The sequence below is a fragment of the Girardinichthys multiradiatus genome, chromosome 9 (genome assembly GCF_021462225.1).
Source record: "Girardinichthys multiradiatus isolate DD_20200921_A chromosome 9, DD_fGirMul_XY1, whole genome shotgun sequence".
Taxonomy (NCBI): domain Eukaryota; kingdom Metazoa; phylum Chordata; class Actinopteri; order Cyprinodontiformes; family Goodeidae; genus Girardinichthys; species Girardinichthys multiradiatus.
The window spans coordinates 30,693,397-30,714,957 of record NC_061802.1 but is presented as its reverse complement, the minus strand read 5'-3'; the positions used below and the strand labels follow the sequence as shown (position 1 = coordinate 30,714,957).

Below are 21,561 nucleotides of genomic sequence, written 5' to 3'. Positions count from 1 at the left end.
TTGGTAGGATAAGCTGTATCAAAAGGGTCTAGTTCTATGTGATGTAGATCTTTGTATATGTCATTTGCAAATTGAGAGATCTGTTGATTTTTCACTTTACAACCAATCTCCAAGGCACCTAATCAGCCACATTAATGGTGAAAAAGTGAAAAGTGCTGCTATTAGGTTTCCTATTATTTGGAATTTGGGGAATGAATGTATTATTGATTGTAAGATGTGGTTTGAAGGATCTTCATTTAATCCAGGGTAGCCCATTCCAGAGATGTCTAACTATTATACACTGCTCAAAAAATAAAGGGAACACTTAAACAACACAATATAACTCTAATTAAATCAAACTTCTGTGACATCAAACTGTCCACTTTGGAAGCAACACTGATTGACAATCAATTTCTCATGTTGTTGTGCAAATGGAATAGACAACAGGGAAAAATCTTTGGCGATTAGCAAGACACACTCAATAAAGGAGTGGTTCTGCAGGTGGAGACGACAGACCACTTCTCAGTACCTATGCTTTCTGGCTGATGTTTTGGTCACTTTTGAATGTTGGTGGAGCTTTCACACTCGTGGTAGCATGAGATGGACTCTACAACCCACACAAGTGGCTCAGGTAGTGCAGCTCATCCAGGATGGCACATCAATGCGAGCTGTGGCAAGAAGGTTTGCTGTGTTTGTCAGCGTAGTGTCCAGAGCCTGGAGGCGCTACCTGGAGACAGACCAGTACACCAGGAGACGTGGAGGAGGCCGTAGGAGGGCAACAACCCAGCAGCAGGACTGCTACCTCCGCCTTTGTGCAAGGAGGGACAGGAGGAGCACTGCTAAATGACCTCCAGCAGGCCACAAATGTGCATGTGTCTGCACAAACGGTTAGAAACCGACTCCATGAGGATGGTATGAGGGCCCGACGTCCACAAATGGGGGTTGTGCTTACAGCCCAACACCGTGCAGGACGGTTGGCATTTGCCAGAGAACACCAGGATTGGCAAATTTGCCACTGGCGCCCTGTGGTCTTCACAGATGAAAGCAGGTTCACACTGAGCACATGTGACAGAGTCTGGAGACACCGTGGAGAGCGATCTGCTGCCTGCAGCATCCTTCAGCATAACCGGTTTGGCAGTGGGTCAGTAATGGTGTGGGGTGGCATTTCTTTGGAGGGCCTCCATGTGCTCGCCAGAGGTAGCCTGACTGTCATTAGGTACCGAGATGAGATCCTCAGACCCCTTGTGAGACCATATGCTGGTGCGGTTGGCCCTGGGTTCCTCCTAATGCAGGACAATGCTAGACCTCATGTGGCTGGAGTGTGTCAGCAGTTCCTGCAAGATGAAGACATTGAAGCTATGGACTGACCCGCCCGTTCCCCAGACCTGAATCCGATTGAGCACATCTGGGACATCATGTCTCGCTCCATCCACCAACGTCACGTTGCACCACAGACTGTCCAGGAGTTGGTGGATGCTTTAGTCCAGGTCTGGGAGGAGATCCCTCAGGAGACCATCCACCGTCTCATCAGGAGCATGCCCAGGCGTTGTAGGGAGGTCATACAGACACGTGGAGGTCACACACAATACTGAGCCTCATTTTGACTGGTTTTAAAGACATTACATCAAAGTTGGATCAGCCTGTAGTGTGTTTTTCCACTTTAATTTTGTATGTGACTCCAAATCCAGGCCTCCATTGGTTAATAAATTTGATTTCCATTGATGATTTTTGTGTGATTTTGTTGTCAGCACATTCAACTTTGTACAGAACAAAGTATTCAATGAAAATATTTCATTCATTCAGATCTAGGATGTGTTATTTGAGTGTTCCCTTTATTTTTTTTGAGCAGTGTATTTTTGTCCAAAGAAAGCTGTGAAATGGCGCTTTACCTCAGTGCTGAGTTGGAAGCCAGTTTCAGGATTTTGCTGAAAGTTTTGTACAAACGGGTCTGTAATGTCATAACAGACGTCAGAGAACATCTTTAAAATTAAGCTTTGATAAGTTTGGAAATTTGAAATAACACTGTAGCAACTCTTAAGAAGCAAATAAAATCTGCATTCATACGTTAAGTATAAGCGTTCCATTTAAAAGCAACCTCTACCGTCTGCTCTTTCTGAGAGCCCAAACTGCAACCCGATTAGAGGTTAGGCCTTTGCTGCCTGGTTAAAGTAAATATTATGGTGCGTCGGACTCGAAGTTGTGCTGAAGAACAGTTCTGTTGGGGAAAAGCCTCACAGACACACACGGCGCTGCGCAGCACACGAACGTGGTCCTTCACCAGGAGGTCTAGCTGCTTCAAAAAGGTGACAATGTAACAGGATGTGAACGGGTTGCTGATGTTGCCACAAAGTTAATACAGTTAGTGATCACTTCTTCAGGCTGTACTGCAGATGGCTTTGGGCATGCACAATTCGATTGAAAGGAATGTGGATTAGGTTTTTGCTGTCTAATTACTGTTTTCACACATTTACCACACTGAATAAAAAGAGACAACAGAAATAAATGCTTCTTATAAAGAGCATTAGGGTTGTGGTGGCGTAGAGGTAGAGCAGGCGCCCTATGTTCAGAGGCTATTAGTCCTTGACGTAGCCGTCCTGGGTTCGAATCCCGATTTCTGCATGCCTTCCCCCCTTTCTCTATCTGACTATTTCCTGTCCAATTACTGCAAATGAAGGTCACCAGTGCTGCAAAAATCTCAAAAACCCTCAACAAACATCATTGTTAAATCAAACTCAGCTGCTGACAGCTGCTAGAACATTATAAGTAGTTTTGAGGAACTGTCAGAATTCTTGTCAAAGTAAACATTTTGTCAGGATATTACCCATTATTGGGTTACCAGAACCATTTATTTGTGTGTTTGTTGTTTTTTTGCAATCTAACCGTTGCTTTGAGTAGGCCATGGCGAAAGCTCAAGGTTATTGCTTTATCTGTACCAAAACTAGTTTTGATTTGTGGTCGGGCCGATTGATATAAGTAAACACAGAACTTTGAATACGTTTCAGACTGTCTAAACAAACCCAGAGCATATTGCTACCACCACCATGCTTGATAGTTGATAGGGTGTTCTTAGATTTTAAAGGCTCGCGTCGACTCCTCAAACCCTCTCAGGGTCGAAATGAAGATTTACAGACTATGCCTAAAAGCCGGCCGTATGCCTGGAGACCAGCCAGTTTAAAGGAGCTCTATCAATTCAGCTGAGAGTTTCACTACAGTAGACGTTTACAGCTCTATAAGGTCATGAATTGTTCTACTCTACTTCCCTTCTCCCATATCCCATAGTATAGGTTGCATAATTAAGTTTGTCAAGGGTTGTGTAAATTACACATCAAAAATGGGACTGAGTTGACATTACAGGAATGTCAAAAGGCCTGGTGATGCTCTGTCTGTTGCCCAGCTGTTTATTTGCTTGTAAATCGCTCAGGATGAATTTTATTGCGTTGCAGCTGACCACTTTTGACACATTTTAGTGCGAGGCCTAAACAGGACCCAAGATACTCTGTTATTAGGGGTTTTTGTTCCTTTCGTGGGATCCAGGGTATGTTTGCATCCATACCATCATAAAATCAGAGTAACTACAGCTGCAGGTGATTTATTTAGTTGTGCTTTATTTTATTTTGACCTCACACAGATCAGTTTTCAGAGTCTTCTACCTGTCATAAGTATTCAGCAGAAAGCAAAGTTTAGGGGCAAACGTAAGGGGTATGATAAGAAAGTCGAGGCAACACAGGATCCGTGTCTTTGCTAACCCGTTGAACACAAAAAACCTACATAGCTTGCATATATACTGGAATTATCATATTCATATCAACAAAATGTAGTTGTTGGGCCTACTGCATGTAAACATCTGCAGAGAACCTAAATGAAGCTAAAATTCTCTGTGCTTTGCTATTTTATTGTCATTTTTTTAAACAAATACAATAAATGTAATTTAATATCTTTTTGTTTGTATATAAAACATACAAACATATAAAACATCCATTTAGGGATGTCACTTTATGAGTTGCGTGTTCTGTGAATTTGCCAAAAGCTCTCCTGCTGTGGAAACTTCTGGTTTTCAGCAGAGGTCACACCCGCCCAGTTGACTTCAGTTTATTATGGAGAAGTGCAGAGACACACAGAGCAGCTTGATAAAACAGCAAATTAATCAGTGCCGTGTCACAGGTCGGATCACACGGAGACTTGCCCTGGAGTTATGAATCTCCCCCCACAATTAAAGTTATCTCACCTGAAATGGTTTTCACTTCACAGGTGTGCCCTGTCAGGTTTAATAAGTGGGATTTCAAGCCTTATAAATGGGGTTGGGACCATCAGTTGTGTTGTGCAGGAGGTGGATACAGTACACAGCTGATAGTCCTACTGAATAGACTGTTAGAATTTGTATTATGGCAAGAAAAAAAGCAGCTAAGTAAAGAAAAACAAGTGGCCATCATTACTTTAAGAAATGAAGGTCAGTCAGTCCGAACAATTGGGAAAACTTTGAAAGTGTCCCCAAGTGCAGTCGCAAAAACCATCAAGCGCTACAAAGAAACTGGCTCACATGAGGACCGCCCCAGGAAAGGAAGACCAAGAGTCACCTCTGCTGCGGACGATAAGTTCATCCGAGTCACCAGCCTCAGAAATCGCAGGTTAACAGCAGCTCAGATTAGAGAACAGGTCAATGCTACACAGAGTTCTAGCAGCAGACACATCTCTAGAACAACTGTTAAGAGGAGACTGTGTGAATCAGGCCTTCATGGTAAAATATCTGCTAGGAAACCACTGCTGAGGACCGGCAACAAGCAGAAGAGACTTGTTTGGGCTAAAGAACACAAGGAATGGACATTAGACCAGTGGAAATCTGTGCATTGGTCTGATGAGTCCAAGTTTGAGATCTTTGGTTCCAACCACCGTGTCTTTGTGCGGGGCAGAAGCGGTGAACGGATGGACTCTACATGCCTGGTTCCCACCGTGAAGCATAGAGGAGGAGGTGTGATGGTGTGGGGGTGCTTTGCTGGTGACAGTGTTGGGGATTTATTCAAAATTGAAGGCATACTGAACCAGCATGGCTACCACAGCATCTTGCAGCGGCATGCTATTCCATCAGGTTTGCGTTTAGTTGGACCATCATTTATTTTTCAACAGGACAATGACCCCAAACACACCTCCAGGCTGTGTAAGGGCTACTTGACCAAGAAGGAGAGTGATGGGGTGCTGCGCCAGATGACCTGGCCTCCACAGTCACCGGACCTGAACCCAATCGAGATGGTTTGGGGTGAGCTGGACCGCAGAGTGAAGGCAAAAGGGCCAACAAGTGCTAAGCATCTCTGGGAACTCCTTCAAGACTGTTGGAAAACCATTTCAGGTGACTACCTCTTGAAGCTCATCAACATAATGCCAAGAGTGTGCGGAGCAGTAATCAAAGCAAAAGGTGGCTACTTTGAAGAACCTAGAATATAAGACATATTTTCAGTTGTTTCACACTTTTTTGTTCAGTATATAATTCCACATGTGTTAATTCATAGTTTTGATGCCTTCAGTGTGAAGCTACAATATTCATAGTCATGAAAATAAAAACAACTATTTGAATGAGAAGGTGTGTCCAAACCTTTGGTCTGTACTGTGTGTATTTATTTTTATATATATATATATATATATAGATAGATAGATGATGCGAATCTCCTGTTCCACCACATCCCAAAGGTGCTCTACTGGATTGAGATCTGGTGACTATGGATGCCATTTGAGTACAGTGAACTCATTGTCATGTTCAAGAAACCAGTCTGAGATGATTCATGTTTTATGACATGGCGCATTATCCTGTTGCAAGTAACCATCAGAAGATGGGTACACTGTGGTCATAAAGGGATGGACATGGTCAGCAACAATACTCAGGTAGGCTGTGGCGTTGACACGATGCTCAATTGGTACCAAGGAGCCCAAAGTGTGCCAATAAAATATCCCCCACACCATGACACCACCACCACCAGCCTGAACCGTTGATACAAGGCAGGATGGATCCATCCTTCATGTTGTTGACGCCAAATTCTGACCCTACCATCTGAATGTCGCAGCAGAAATCGAGACTCATCAGACCAGGCAAAGTTTTCCAATCTTCTGTTGTTCAATTTTGGTGAGCCTGTGTGAATTGTAGCCTCACTTTCCTGTTCTTAGCTGACAGGAGTGGCACCCGGTGTGGTCTTCTGCTGCTGTAGCCCATCTGCCTCAAGGTTCGACGTGTTGTGGTTCAGAGATGCTCTTCTGCATGCCTTGGTTGTAACAAGTGGTTATTTGAGTTACTGTTGCCTTTCTATCAGCTCGAACCAGTCTGGCCATTCTCCTCTGACCTCTGGCATCAACAAGGCATTTGCGCCCACAGAACTGCCGCTCACTGGATATTTTCTCTTTTTCAGACCATTCTCTGTAAACCCTAGAGATGGTGGAGCGTGAAAATCCCAGTAGATCACCAGTTTCTGAAATACTCAGACCAGCCCGTCTGGCACCAACAACCATGCCATGTTCAAAGTCGCTGAAATCACCTGTCTTCCCCATTCTGATGCTCGGTTTGAACTGCAACAGATTGTCTTGACCATGTCTACATGCCTAAATGCAACGAGTTGCTGCCATGTGATTGGTTGATTAGAAATTTGCAATAACGAGCAGTTGGGCAGGTGTACCTAATAAAGTGGCTGGTGAAGATGGATGGATAGATAGATAGATCTATCTCTCTCTTATTCACTCACTCACTTCTGTTGAGCCAGTTTTTCAGGCTATGAGGCTGATCACTCTTCCTCTGGCCCAACCCGGTGTTTGAGAAACCTTCACACCTCTCAGCACTGTGAGCACAGTGCATGTTTATGCAAGCATGTACATCCCCCTCATCAGGTTTTTTTTTGTCATTTATGAGTTCCTTGTTTAACAAACTATAGAAAGTCAGCTTTCCTCAGATCTGAGAGCATGTCACGTCCCAACTGTCAAAGTTTGCAGGCGGGGGCAAGTATTTCTCCTTGACAGCTCATCTCCATTTTAAATGTTTGAGGTATTGCTTTGTGTTAAGGATTGCCACGCAACTTAACATGCTTTTAAAATGAGTAAATTAGTTGGAGCTCTGCATTGCTTTGTGCAAATGGAGGTTTATTGTAAAACCATTGCAAGAACTGCAACCTGACATGTACGGCATTTGCAGATTAAGGTGCTGCTTTGTTTTGGAAAGCATGAATGTGAAGCATCTGGAGCAACATGCACGGATCCCTACGAGGTTAGAATCGTTTTATCCCTGTCACATGTAACCTGTTTATCAGATCATGTCGGCCCAATGCGTGTTTATGTGTGTGTGGGGAAAGTTAGACGGACTAAGCCTGTCCCACTGACACACTTCAGTTTTTATGGGTGTAAGCAAGCTCTGAGGGGCAACGTTGCAGCTGTCCTGTGGGTTAAATCAACACAGAGAGATGCCACACTGTGATCTGGCTCATGGCGATGAGTCGATCTCTGCGTGGAACGCAGGAGGCCCAATTTCAGCTGAAGTGTAAAAGTTGAAGCAGATGCAAAAAGGCGTAGGAGGATGCAAACAAGTGGGGAACGGGAATATTTTGAGTCTGGTGAGGCTTCCATGCCTGTGGCTCTTCTTGCCTGCAAAACAGCAATGGGAAACTGTCTATGCTGTGTTTTTAAATCTTTGAATTTTCATCTGTCTATGTGGTTTCACAGTGGGTATTTTTCTGTTGTCTTAAGAGGTGATAGGTTGAATCTTTGCAAACTGCCATGAGACACTTTGCAACCTTTGCCTTTTTATAGGGCTCACTGCTATGTATTTATAGGTGTATTCTGCTGTGTAATAGTCCGCCTACTAGCCTTAACTCTAAGTAATAGCAGCCTGCAGAACCAAAGAGCCTAGCATTATCCCTACACAACAACAGTTCTGGGTCTGCCGGGTCTATTTTTACAACTTTCCTATTCACAATTTTGCTGCTTTAATATACAAAAATCAAAGCCCTTCAAACAGATGCTGCCCAGACACCAAGGACCTTTTGAAACTTCAGATCTGTCAAGGCTGCGGAGATTTCTCAATGCTCCTCAACCACAAGTTTTCCTAATGGAAGTTCCTGCTTTTCTGCTCATTCTATATTTACTTCAGTTCAATGTTAATGTTAATACAGTGCTTTGCAATGGTACTCATACAGTTAAATTTGTTTTATTGGGATTTTTTGAGACAGATTAAAGTAGTTGTAAACTTTCACTACAGTCACAGGTCTTTGGGGTATGTCTCTACCAGCTTTGCACATCTAGAGGCAGAAATGTTTGCACAATCTTCTTTGTCAAAATAGCCCCAGCTCTGTCAGACATCTGAATACGAGTTATAAAGTGTTGCAAATTTCTCCATTGGACTGCACTTTGACTAGGCCATTTTAACCCGCGAGTATGTTTCGATCTAAGCCATCCTATTGTAGCTCTGGCTGAATGTTTAGGGTCGTTGTCCTGGTGGAAGATTAACTTCACCATTCGCAAGCGGCCGCCTCTAATATTCAGGGTTGGTACTGGTGCTTGAAATCCTTGAAAATGCTTGAATTTTAACAAGGTGTTTTCAAGGTTGGGAAAGTGCTTGATTTCTATATAAAGTCCTTGATATTCTAACTGCACAGTTTTGTAATAAAGAGCACTCCAACAATTTAAAAACCTTAGTTTGACATTTTATGTTAAAGGCACAAAATGGAGAGCGATCATTTTGCTTTCTATGTAGTCTCAGAAAGCCTCGCAGAGCGGTTTGCTCCTTTTCATGATACCGGTGTGTGAGCAGTAGACCTCACCTGATGAACAGACCAGCCGCTGGACTGGCAGCGTCCTCTGGCATAGCATGAAGCTGACCTACTTTGCACACCTAACTGTGTCTTACGGTTGCGTACGTCTCCGGTGAGTGGGAGAGAACAGCATGCCAGGCGGTTGCTGTTTTGATTACCGCTGGCTCGAAAACTCTAGATACAAATCATGGTTTAAACAAGGATCAAATGCCCAAGCAGCTTCCTGCTACATATTCAAGAAGGACCTGCAGCTTTTTGCGATGGGAGGGTTGGCTCTCTCCAACGTTAAGCCATAGCAGTAGGATGAATCTTAAATTTAGGCCAGCTGACAACTTTGCAGGTAAATTGCAAATAGATTGTTAGAAGGATGGGTCGAGTTAGGGTTTAATGTCATCTACTGTTCTTTAAAATGTGCAACGACAAAACGTTTTTATTGAAAACGCTGGTAATAGTGATTAGCTAATGATTTAATTACGCAAAAAGTAGCTGTGGCTTGGCAGTGTCCCTTTATGTGTCCAGTGTCTCTGGTGCCTTTTGGGTCCCTTAACCCTATATATCCATTTCATATTAATACCATGACTTGCACAGTTTTAATCAGTTGCAAGTATTTTAGATTGTTGATAGACTCCTTTTAGCATATGCCCCTTTTCCACTGGCTCGTTTTAGGTGGCATGGCTCCGCCCCACTCGATCTCTCTCTACTCAGTACTGGTACCAGTTGTAATTCCACCGACTCACTGGCGGCTGAATCTTCGGCTCCACCCGTCAGTGTAGAGCGTTGTGCTACTGTTAGCATCACTGTGTTGCATTGTCACATGAAAGTTATCTGGTGAAAAAAAATAATAAATGGAAAATAAAAACACAAAGAAACAAAATACTAATAATGTTTGTATTATTGTATATGCAAGAATTTGTTGTATATGTTTTTTCATGTATAAAATGGTAAACTGGGTTAATTATCTGGACCACAGCCCAGCCAGAACCTATAAAATAAGGCTCGGGGATTCTGATATGAAGGGTGTGGCAGAAGAAGTGGAGAGGAGAGATGGTGCTGTCTGGGCTGGTGAAGCTCCAAAGTTTGCCTGAAAAAGTTACAATTTTGGGCTTTATGAGGAAGTTGTTGTCCCAGCTATGGCATTAAGGACTGTAAAGTACAAAACCGTGGACTTCTGACTGCGGTGAAGTTAGTTTTAGGTTGGATATTAGATATTCTTGCTCCACGGATTTAACAGGTCTTGCTCCCTTTTGACCCGATGCAGGCAGTCTAATTGCGGGCAGCTGCTCACTGCCTGACACTGGTTCGCTAAAGGACCGTCATTAAATTTCTGAAATAGGGGTGTACCATTTAATCGGCTGGCCTATAGACCAGCTTCGATTTTCTCAATTTTGAGAGATCGGCGATCGGCCGATACTTACGTGTGATCTTACAGCAATCTTTTCCACCGATCTTATCAACTTGTCTAACCTATTGTGGAAGTTTATTTTCTTTTTAAAAAGTGAAAAATGAAAGACTGCAATGCTCCAAACTTTTCATTTAAAACAAGTTTGTATTGTTTCACAGGTACTGTTCAATGTTTTTTAATTAAACAAGATTGGAACTTTAAAGGTGTATTGTGACCTTTTAACACCTGACAGTGTCGGTTATAAAAAAAAAATTGGAATCAGCCAAAATTTGGATCGACAGGCCAGTCTTTTTAAAGGACAGTAATCGGTGATTGGCCTGTAAACTGCAATTGATGCACCCCTATCCAGAACCAAACATGCTGCTTTATGGTGGTATTGTTTTGTGTGTATTGGGGAAAATGTTTGTGCGTCTTAGGATTCTATTAAATACAGCACCCCCTACCTGTGTGTAATTCAGAAAGCTGATGTGTCATTTTTCTTTTCTTTCAGCCTTCATGCATAGTTTATAATTTGTAAATAATAAAATTATATTTGGGCTTGACCCGCTACATCCATTGTGGTCCTTAAAATAATTTTAGGCATGGCCAATCAGTGAACAGCAGTCTGTTCTTTGTCACATGTACTCCCGACTCGGTCAGACCTGCTCAGGAGCAGGAACAGTAATGGAAACGCTTGCAAATCGAGCCAAGTGGAGTCAAGTAAGGCCAATCTGAGGTTGTATTCTGAGGTTATAAAGCTCAACGAAGAAAAGGCGCACAGGGATAAGGACAACTCTGAAGGTTGGTCCTGGAAAAGTTTGAAAATGTACCTTGAAAAGTGCTTGCTTTTTACTGTGGAAAAAAGTACAAACCCTGAATATTCATGTTTTTGTTCAGGTCATGTGGCGTGACATCGGCTAAATGGTGTTGAATCCTCACAGCAAAATTCTGCCAGTGGGCATCTTGTGTTCAAGCTGATTTTATTTTGTTAGTTTTCTCCCATATAGCTTTTGGCATGTAGGCTGAAAAGTTTATTTATGCTCTCAGATCAGAGCACCTTCTTCCTTTTGTGGTAAACTGTGTTTCCTGTGCAACTAATGGCTTTCTCCTAGCCACTGTCCCAAGAAGCTCCCGCCTGAGCAGTGGATCTATGGACCTCCTGTAGAGTTACCTTGCGACTCTATTTTTCTGTTTAGCTTGGTGGCCATGTAGGTTTGCAGATGAGTGTCACTGTTTCCATTTTCAGATAATGAACTGAATTTGGACTTCTGATCTTGGAATGTCATGACCTAGTGCTTCAAACGTTTTTCCATGTCTTTATCCATAATCTGTCTGATGTTTTACTTTGATATCATGATGCTGTACTGTTTGTTGAGGTTAATCACCGCCCAGGTCTCAAGTCTTTTGCAGCCTCTAACGGCCTTTCATCCAGTATCACCCTGTATATAGCATTCGTCTTCCCATCAACTCTGACCAGATTCATGTTCCCTGCATCCCCACAGCATGATGCTGCTCACACCATGTTTCACAGTGGGGTTGTTTATTTTATTCATTTATTTTGTTTTTATATAACCTTTTTATTTAACAACCTCATTGAGAATAAAATCTCTTTTTCAAGAGGGACCTGACCTGATATTTAGTTACAATAAAAACAAGTAATAACGAATAAGCAGTATTTGTTTTTTGTGACACAACGTTTTGCATGTAGTCAAAAAGTCCAATCTTGGTGTCATCTAGAGCAGCGTAGTGTATCTAATTGCAGTCACCATCACAATGTCAGTGTGTGCAGCATTTCAGTTGCAAAGGATTGCTTGGATGCAATATCTGGCTAGCTTTATTATTTTAGGTGCCATGCGTTATAATTCCACTTTATATAGTGGATATATTTGGCCACCTGGATGAACCTTTGCTTTAGTGACCAAGATGAGAAAACTCAGGGACTGATGGTGTCACCCTGATGCTGGAAAAGCAATGGCTAGCATGAGGTAAATGTGGGTTTTTCACAATCGATATTGTCATTGCAATATTCAACAACAATATCGCAATATCATATTTTCCTAATATTGTACAGTCCTACTTTCATCTGACCAGACTACCTTCTTCCAAGGCAATCCTAGATTTTATTATTTGGATTTAAGAGCAAAAGGGACTGGATGCAAATGCTTGCCACATTTTTCAGATCTTTTATTTGTAAAAAAAAAACTAAAGAAAACAAAACAAAGAAACAAACAAAAGTTGAAAACCATAAATCTTTTACTTCCACCTAACAATTCAGTCATGCGTTGTGGCCGGCCTTTAGAACTACAGCTGTAACCTTTGCATTTAATATGTGGTCGGTCTCTTACCAAAAATTCCAATAAAATATGTTAATATTTGTTTTAACATCATAATGTTTGACGGCATGGGGTGGAAAAACGTTTGCAGTGTGAAGAGAGACTTTACCGTTCCATCTTATCATCTGTTGCTGGTGTAGCGCCCTCTGCTCCACCGCGTTGCAGCCATATGTACCAGCTCAGTACTCTGGTCACACACCTTGTCTTGAATGGCGCAGGATCCTCGTTTGTGTTGCTCACTCGGCTCACGCAGATTGTGCCTGATGCGATTATTTTGGACAACGTGCCTCTGAACGTATAAAGATCATCCCGAGGTGCATCTGGATTGTAAGTGTGAAGTGAAGTTGTGGCTGTATTAAGAGGTGTCCTAGGAAGCCCACAGGTGGCAACAAGCAGCTCTAGAAGCTTGTTTTTGTGTCTGTGGGAGAGGGAGTTTGTCCTGTTTGTTGCTCCTTTGGTACGGCTCTGCCTCGCTGGTGGGGCCCTTTTTAAGAAAATTAATGTGAGCTCCGTTCGGACTCTAGAGATTAACGTTGATTCTCCAAGAGAGTGAGGAAAGATTCACCTGTGGGTTCCCTCTTAATCTGTTAAAGCCTCACACTGTGGAATCAAGTCGTCTAAAATAAATTAAAGCTCAGTTAGCATCAGAACACTGATGTTTCTAGCATCTCTGTACACCACATACACCCGGTACTTTGTAGGCAGATGAGACGGGTCCGGTTGGGTGCAGCGTGAACACAGGAATAAACACCTGCCCTGTCAACTTCAATAACTGAGGTTGGAAGGAGGGGCACGCGGTGCATTTGAAGATTTGCACTCATATGTTTTCCTCTCTCACACTATTGTCCATCTTCGTCTTGACCCTTGTCTCCTTTTTAGATAAAAACCCTCATCCTCCTCATCTCAATTATGTTCGAGCAGCTCAGATTCTAACTGGCAGCAGTCAGAAGGGATCTGACAATGACGCCGTTATGTTGTGTGACTGACATGAAGACCAGCTATGGTGTGATGTGTTTGACTGACAAGGATCCTTTCAGCTTTCTGTCAGTTTTCCTGCTGAGTGGGAAGATTACCATCATGTGTTCCAAATAAAAATATAATAAAGAAGCGTTAATGCTATTGTTTGTCGCAGGATTCATCAACTTGTACAGTTAAAACCAGATATTTTCACTGTCTGATATTAAATCAAAAATATTTTTTTGTTTTAGGTTGGTTAGGATTACCAAGATTATTTTGGTTTGCTAAATATAAGAAAGGCTGATTCCTCCAGACAGATCCGGCATCACAGGGTCATGTTTGTAGGCCGCCTTGCTTGCACACCTTTTAAGCTCTGCCCACAAGCTCTCTGAGACTGAGATCAGGGCTTCGTGACGACCACTTCAGACAGTGATTTTGTTGTTCTTAGGTCACTTTGTGTCGTTTGAAAAGCCCCATTTGTGCCCAAGATTTAACTTCTTAGTTGATGTCTTGAGATGTTGGGTCAATATTTCCACCTACTGTCCTCCCTTAAGATGTCATCTATTTTGTAAAGTGCCCCAGTCCCTCCTGTATTTAGGTTTCCACACATCATGATGCTGCCATCCTCGTACTTCACTGTTGGAATGCTGTTCTCAGGCTTTGAAGCTAACAGTTTCTCATCATGGTTAAACACAACAATTTTTTCTTTTGGAGTAACGGCTTCTTGTCAACACAGCAGTTGCTTCACTGCGGATAGTGATTGGCTCTTACCAGCTTCAGCCAGCATCTTCATAAGATATTTTGATTAGTTGATCTCTGACCTGAAATGTATGATGCCTGGACGTTCTTAGGCTGTTTGTTCTGGTCTACCTTGACTTGTACAGATTAATCTGGCATCTTCTTTTGACACCAATGAACTGACATTATTCTTTTAGTTTTTTCAAGTTGTTTAAAGGCATCGTGTTTTATTAGCCTATTTAAACGTCAAAAAAGAAAAATCTCAGTCTTATTATTCTGACATTTAACAAAAAGAAAGAACTGTGGTCCTAATTCCTAATGGCATAAAAAATAAAATGTTTAGCGTGATTTAATGGAAGAGAGGTAAAAATAGTTAAGTGTGTTTTATACAGAAATAAATTAAATATATGCTTTCAACTGTATGTAACCAACATATAGAAAACTAATGCTTTCTGTCTCCAGTCTGATCCAATCCTTGTTTAAATGCATTTTATTGTGTCTGTTGTGATTATAAAGATCTGCTCTCTGCCCTGGCCAGGTGCGAGTGAGATGAGGAGAAGTTTCAGACAGTGAGGCCATGGGCTGCACCTCGGCCAAGCAGGTGTCGGCTGTGCCAAACGATGAGGAGGGACGCGGCAAGGCCTACAGCAACGGAGACCTCTACTCTGGTCAGTTTTATTCCCGGCTGTCGAGATGATGCTCGCTGCTCCGTCTAACGCCGCAGCTCAGACCCGCGGCCCCGCTCTGGCAGAGTTAGGTTTTGCGTTTTGGAAAATATCTGTAAACATCTGCAGTTTTATTGGAGTCTTCTGTGTTTACAGCCCATGTAGGAGAGAGGAGGTACCCATAGGGTGATTATGTTGGTGATAAGAGTGACACTGTTGATGAACAACGTTTCAGCACTAAACTGGATGGAGAGATAACTGAGGGTGTGTGAGTTTCGAAAAACAGCTTTATTAGGATATATGTTATAGCAATTTTAACACAAACTCCTTTCCAACACATATGGTGTGTAAAAGTTGAATGAAATGTTGTATCATAAAAAAGCTAAATTTTTTACATGAGACAAGTCCCATTTCTGATCAGGCGATGAGCTCCATATTCCCCCCCTTAGTTGCATCAGTTATTTTCTTTAATATAATATTGTAAATGTTTGGGAACCAAAGACAAAATCTGGTCATGTTGAAAACAGTTTTTATCCATTCTTGCTCACAAGAGGATTTGGGCCACCATCATTGCTCGTGTTCATCTTTCCAAGAGCTTCAAATGCATTTAAACACAACTAGTTCAGAGTAAATCCAGATCATTTTATCCAAAATAGGGCTTTAGTGTGTTTCGTAAAAATGCTTGAAATCTTCCCTTAAAGTTTAAAGTCTTGAACTTTATCTGAACTGCGAAAAATGTTGCGACAAAACCTTCCTATATTGTTCAAGGGGAGGAGAATGCAATAAAAAATAATTTTAGATTTCTATGGGTATTTTTACACCAGCGACTTGTGGTCCGCTTTAAACGGACCAGAGCTTGTTTCCCCCCTTGGTCCGGACAATTTGTGTAGGTGTGAATAAACTCAAGGGAACCCTGGTCTGGACCAAACAACTGGACCGAGACCACCTCAAAAAGTGGGTTTCGGTCCAGTTGTTTGGAAACAGACTCTGGTGCGGTCCGCTTCTGGTGCGAATACGAACCAGCTGAACAGAGGGGCAGCACGCAGAACTTCAACAGTTGTTTTCCTCCATTTCCCTGTCTGTGCTCTGTCCCAGCCCGTCATTTCTGTCCAATGGGTCCAATGATCGTCACCCGCATGGCTTTGTTCACAAGTTATAGTTCACTTGCAAAAAATACAATGTGAAAGCAAACCACACCAAACAGAAAAAATAAAATCTGCTTTTGGTCTGGACCAAACAAGTGGACCAAAGGACTTTCCTGGTGTGAATACACCATAAAACTGAATGCAACCAGAGTAACTGAACTCTGGATATTCAGATTCCAGTGTGTATTGTTGACTTTTAGTTATTAGGTACAGAAGATAGTAATCCATCTGTGACACACTGACTCCAGCTGATTCCAGTGCACATCTCGTGACTCTTCCCCCAAACTCTTCTACGGGCTTTGCTTCACAATTTTCTGGAGGCTGTGCTTATCCCCATCCCCGGGTATAAGCTGTCAAAGGGTGTTTTTTTTCACTCGCTAATGTGATGAAAATAGGCCTGTAAATGTTAACCTTTTTTAAGAGTTTTCATTTAATGGTTTTTTTTTTTCACGCTGTTACAAGCTGAGCTGGTGGAGATTTGAGTTTGTTCCTTGTTGAACCATTAATGATCCAGTGAAGGACCCCTTAGTTTAATTATCTGATGGGTTGAAAACAGCCCCGAGGTTCATTAGTGACAGATATAAACGGTCGCAGCTCTATCTTTAGTTGTACACAGCCGCTGTGATGTAATGAGGGATGGAAACGAAACGGAGAGGGTGGCTGGCTGTAGGATTAACAGAGATTAAGAATTAGGAGCAATACAGTTGGATGGATTGTAGCAGATGACGATCCATCGGAGGTCTCCCGCCTCTCTGCCTCCATTGTCTCCCATGGTTTCCCTTCGACCCTTTTCACCTCTTCTCTTCCACCTCCCGTTGACTTTCTGCTCCTTTCCCATCCCTTCTACTCTCCCTCAGACACGTTCTCCTGTTCTTACTCTGCCTCACCCCAGAGATTTCTTTGCTCTTGTCTCTTTTCTTGTTTTTTTCCAGAGCAGCAAAACAAGAATGAGAGGGAGGCGGGCAGAGAAGAGTAATTTCCTTGAGAGAGAAAAAGAGACTGACATGCATTGATGGTCATCTTTTTTTCTCCTCTCTAAATTTCCCAAACACTTTCAGATTACCTCCTTTCCTTCCCCCTACTCAAGGCCTTGTTCCTCTCTTCCTCTTTCTCTCTGCCACTCTGTCTATTTTGGGTCTCCACGACCCTGCCGTCCCATCTCCCTCCTCCCACTTTCCCTGCCTTCATCTCCCAGCATTTCTTCTCTCCAGCTCTTTTCCTCTCGTCTCTTGCACAACATTAGGTCAAAACCTTGTGTCCTTTCACATCCCTTCCTCCCGCTTCCTCCCAGCCTGTCCCGTCCCCTTTCTGCTGTCTTTTGATTAAAGTGGAATGTGAAGTAGTTGTGGATGGAGCAGACTACTGTTTGGACCTGTCCACACATATTTATGTAGATGTGGGACTTTATGGGTAGAGTGATTACAAGCCACAACCATTGCAATACCTTTTTCTTTTAAGCTCCCTCATGTCTTCATGTCATCTTGTTCTGCTGTGTTTATCTACCTTAACTTGCTGCAAGTGTAGTCTTTCACCTCTGAGTTCCCCACCCTTCTCCAGCTACTTCTCTGCATCTATTTCACTTGTCATAACTGTGGTGGAAAAGATTGGTAGCCTCTGGTCAGCCAGTCCGTCTCGCTTATACTCATAAATTTACCCCTAGTGGACTGCATGTCTGTGAGTGTGTGTGTCGTACATAGGTGCGTTTAATTACACTGTGAGCCCTCTTCTTTCTCACACTAATCCGCCCACCGGCAGATTTCACTGCAAGTGCGTCCCAGATATTTGGGCTTCTCCATCCAGACTACAGTCTAACCCTAAACCACCCACCACCCCCACCCCAGTTAGTTGCTCCCACACAATAACCGGAAAAGGCTGAGCTCTATTACACAAACACCGAGGGACGACGAGAGAAAATAGCAACACTCTCTCAGCATCTCGCTGTTGATCTGCGTAACAATCACAGCGAGAGGAGACCGGAGAGCCAATAACTCCGTAATGTGTTGCATGTGTTTGTAAAGACCAGATGATGCGGCACCGAAATGCTCACACAGAGAGACACAGCATACAGGTTTCAGAGTTATTTTAAAGCTGGTGTCATGGAAAACACGTTTTTTAATCCGTATGCATCAGATCCAGAGAAAGCTGTCAGCAGACCCCTGTGGTGAATCCAGCCTTTCCCCTTTATTCTCAGCCTCCAACTCTGGTCTTTAAGGGCTAAGGTGTCCCAGTGGGGGACAATGGCCTTTTAGCCCTTTTAAAAAAACTTCAAAAACACTCACAAATGTAAATATTTTCTTATTATATTTTTAATGGTTCAGTAAGCTTCATAATGACTACTTTAATGTTTTTCACAATTTATTACATTTGATATGACCACAAAATATTGTAATTTGTATATTGCTTAATTGCCATTTTTGAGAAAACAATGATAATGAAGGAACTCTCTGTTTTAAAATGTAGTGTCATAAAAACAATACATGTAGTTTGGTGTATTCTGATTAGAGGGACATCAATACTTTCTACAAGGCTTGAACTGTTGCTTTCCATTATAACCAACTTTACATTTATTTTTCCAACAGGGTTCCCATGCTGTCTTCATAATGCTGGGAAATAACTGATATAATAAATGATTAGCTTTTATTATTTTTCAGATGTAGATAAAAGTGAGTTGAGTAGGGAAAAATATTAGATTTTCCAGAGTTTTTCTTTCTTAGTTTAGATTATTTATGCTAAATTAAAATGCTTTATCTTATGATTTGGTTTTTGACTCACTGACTGAATGCACACTTATTCAAAAATGAAAAAATAGTTATTTTACTACCTGATTCGTCTCCAAAACAACTTTAAATTCAGATGGTTCATAAACTGGGTCAAAAATCCCAAACAAATCACTAAATCTGCAGTTTTTTAAGAATTTTTACTAGAATTGTTAAAGAATTTAGGATATCTAGGATACTTTATTGCTTTTTTGTCAAGTCCAAGAATTATACATGGAGAAACCGAGCAGATCTAAGTTAGTCCAGATGCCACAGAAGCAGCGGCTCTTTGCCGCACTCACAAGGCAGAGGGCAACAAATGGGTACGCTAATTAATGTAATAAATGACAGTAAAAGTATTTTTAATGGTACAATAACCGCTGTAATGTCCAGTTTAGTGTTCAGAGATATTATGTTTGGTGTCACTGTTAATTATTGTGAGTTACCATGAAAAATGCTAAAGGAAGCGAACATATAAATTTACAATTACAGCATCCATTAGAATGGATACTTTGATTTATACCAATGTTTGCTGTTTGATATTCATTTCAATTTTTAACAAGCAAAAAAGGGTAAAGATTATGTATTATTTCAGTTTATATAGTGAAACGGAAAAAAAACTATAATGCTAGTTTGATGTATTCTGATATATTAACAGTAAAAAAATAAATGTACAGGGAATGTTAAACTAGTACTTCAAGATTAGTGTTTGAAGGTTAGTATTCTTATGCTGTTTTAGACCAATTGTCATTTGCCTGAGGGCAAATAAAGTAGTATATTTTTGACTTATTGGGATTCTGTGAGAGACTTACCAACTTTGTGAAGGATTGTTTGCTTCTTAATATTTCAACGACTAATTAATTGAAGTTATTTGGGTTGTGTAAAGGGCTAGGAGCAGGGATAACACTGCAAAATAGGATTAAATCTTTGCTTCAGTGCTCTTTTACCTTGTCCAAAAACACTTGCATTGGGATGTTTTACACCCGGGGAGTAAAACAGGTTTTCTTCAAAGTGAATTTTGTTTTCAAGGGTTTTAAATAAAATAAAAGAATTTCAGTTATTTTCTTTTGTGACTCTTAAACAGGATCTCAGCCATTGGAAATATTAAGCAATGTGCAAAGTCGCCCTAGAAGCAAGATCTTATTTTATCGTATTTTAAGGAACTTCTTATCCATTGTGGATGGACAAGAAGCCTGAATAAAACCTAAATCAAATCTTAAACTCACAGCAAATGTCTACTTTTTTGGTCTATACAAACAGCAGCAGATAAGGGTGCAACTCATTGACCTTACATTAAAGAGGAATATATTATCAGCCTTTAATAAAAGTTGTGTAACTATCACTGGTCAAAATGTGGCGGTTTGATAGCATGAGAACACCTATCAGCAGCTGGACTCCTAGTTTTTTTTTTTTACCACAGCTTGCAATGGTTGCGGTTACAAAAATAAGGCAAATAAGGATCAGTGGTGGAAGCAGTGATGAGGAACTTGCTGCTCTTTGATTCCTGTTGTGATAAGAAGTAAAAGGGCGTCACTACAGCAACCTCGGTTCCGCATATTATTGTGGGACCAGTTCAAATTTAATTGAACTGTTCGTTTTGTCCGCACACACAGAATAAATACTCCGTGCCTTCATTATGTATTTCAAATTGATCTGGAAAATGTTGCCACCAGAAAAGCATTTAAAAGAGCAAGCGCCATTAAGATGGTTGCAGTCACTGGTTACATGATACAGGAAAACATGTGAGTGTAATGTTGCGTTTCCACTGGCCACTAAAATCTATATTAGGTGTGGGAAACAAGGGCAGTGAGAGTTCATCCTTCCATAATATTCGAGCACACAGCCTGAATGTATGGAACCTGAAATTTAATAAGCTACCAAATATTGCATCCAAGCAGTCTTTAGTGATTGGGATTCTGGACATATTAATATTGTGATAATGATTGCAATTTGATACCTTGTTTAGCTCATATTTGATTGGTTGCTTTTGGAAAACTTCAGGTCAACTTACAGCCCTGCCTATAGGCATTGCTGATGCCTTCTATTTGTTTACAACGTCCAGGACCACCACCCAGAAAGGGCTCATATCCCCCTGATTTAGGATTTAATTTCAGTTCCTCGTTGTTGTTTATAGAGCCCGGTTAATGCATTATTTTCCACCTTGTTGATCTTCTTCCTGAGACAATATATAACTGTACTGTTTTCCCTAACAATCCAACACTTTTCCATCCTTTAAAATGCATGCACAGTGAAAGAGAGACTCCTGCAGCATCTTGTCCTTCTGTGCTATGTGAGCTGCTCAGGTGGCTTTCTCTGTTGGGCAGGGCTGTGCGGAGAGCAGCTGAACCACTGCTTAATAAAGTTTATGACATTTAAAGCAAAGCACCAAGTTTATGAGGCAGTGGAACAGTTTTTCCTGTATGTTTTGCTCGTTATACCAGAACCGCCTCAAAGCCTGCCCTGGGAAATGTGAATGATCAATTTAAATACTAATGAAGTCAGTTAAAGCTTAAAGCAACCGAGGAAAGAGAATTTCTCAACACTTGCAAAACATTCATCTCACATAATAACCAAAAGTACTAAAAATGACTCAAGAAAATGCCAATCCCAGCTCTCCAGGTGGTTCCTCTGCTCAGTATGTTTCACCTGCTTAGCCAGCAGGCAGGCCATCTTCGTGTCATTATTAGCTGCACCTCTTTAACGTTCAGCATATCACATGTCGAAATATGTCACATCTAGTTTAATTGGTTTAAAGTTCCAGAATTTTATCATTTCATGCCGTCCGAATTGAACCTATTCTTCAGTATTTTCTTTGATGGCCGATTACCAATTG

At 41.6% G+C, this 21,561-nt stretch overlaps 1 protein-coding gene across 4 annotated transcripts in view; it reads left to right on the top strand.

The window, feature by feature from the left end:
• zgc:92140 (uncharacterized protein LOC447854 homolog) overlaps window positions 1-21,561 on the top strand; it is a 49,922-nt gene that overhangs the window by 7,361 nt on the left and 21,000 nt on the right. For all 4 annotated transcript variants that reach the window (XM_047373951.1, XM_047373950.1, XM_047373949.1 and 1 more), the window contains one exon: window positions 14,701-14,830. In XM_047373951.1, the coding sequence (XP_047229907.1) occupies window positions 14,740-14,830 (91 nt within the window). In that variant the 5' untranslated portion in view covers window positions 14,701-14,739. The remainder of the gene's footprint in view (window positions 1-14,700; window positions 14,831-21,561) is intronic.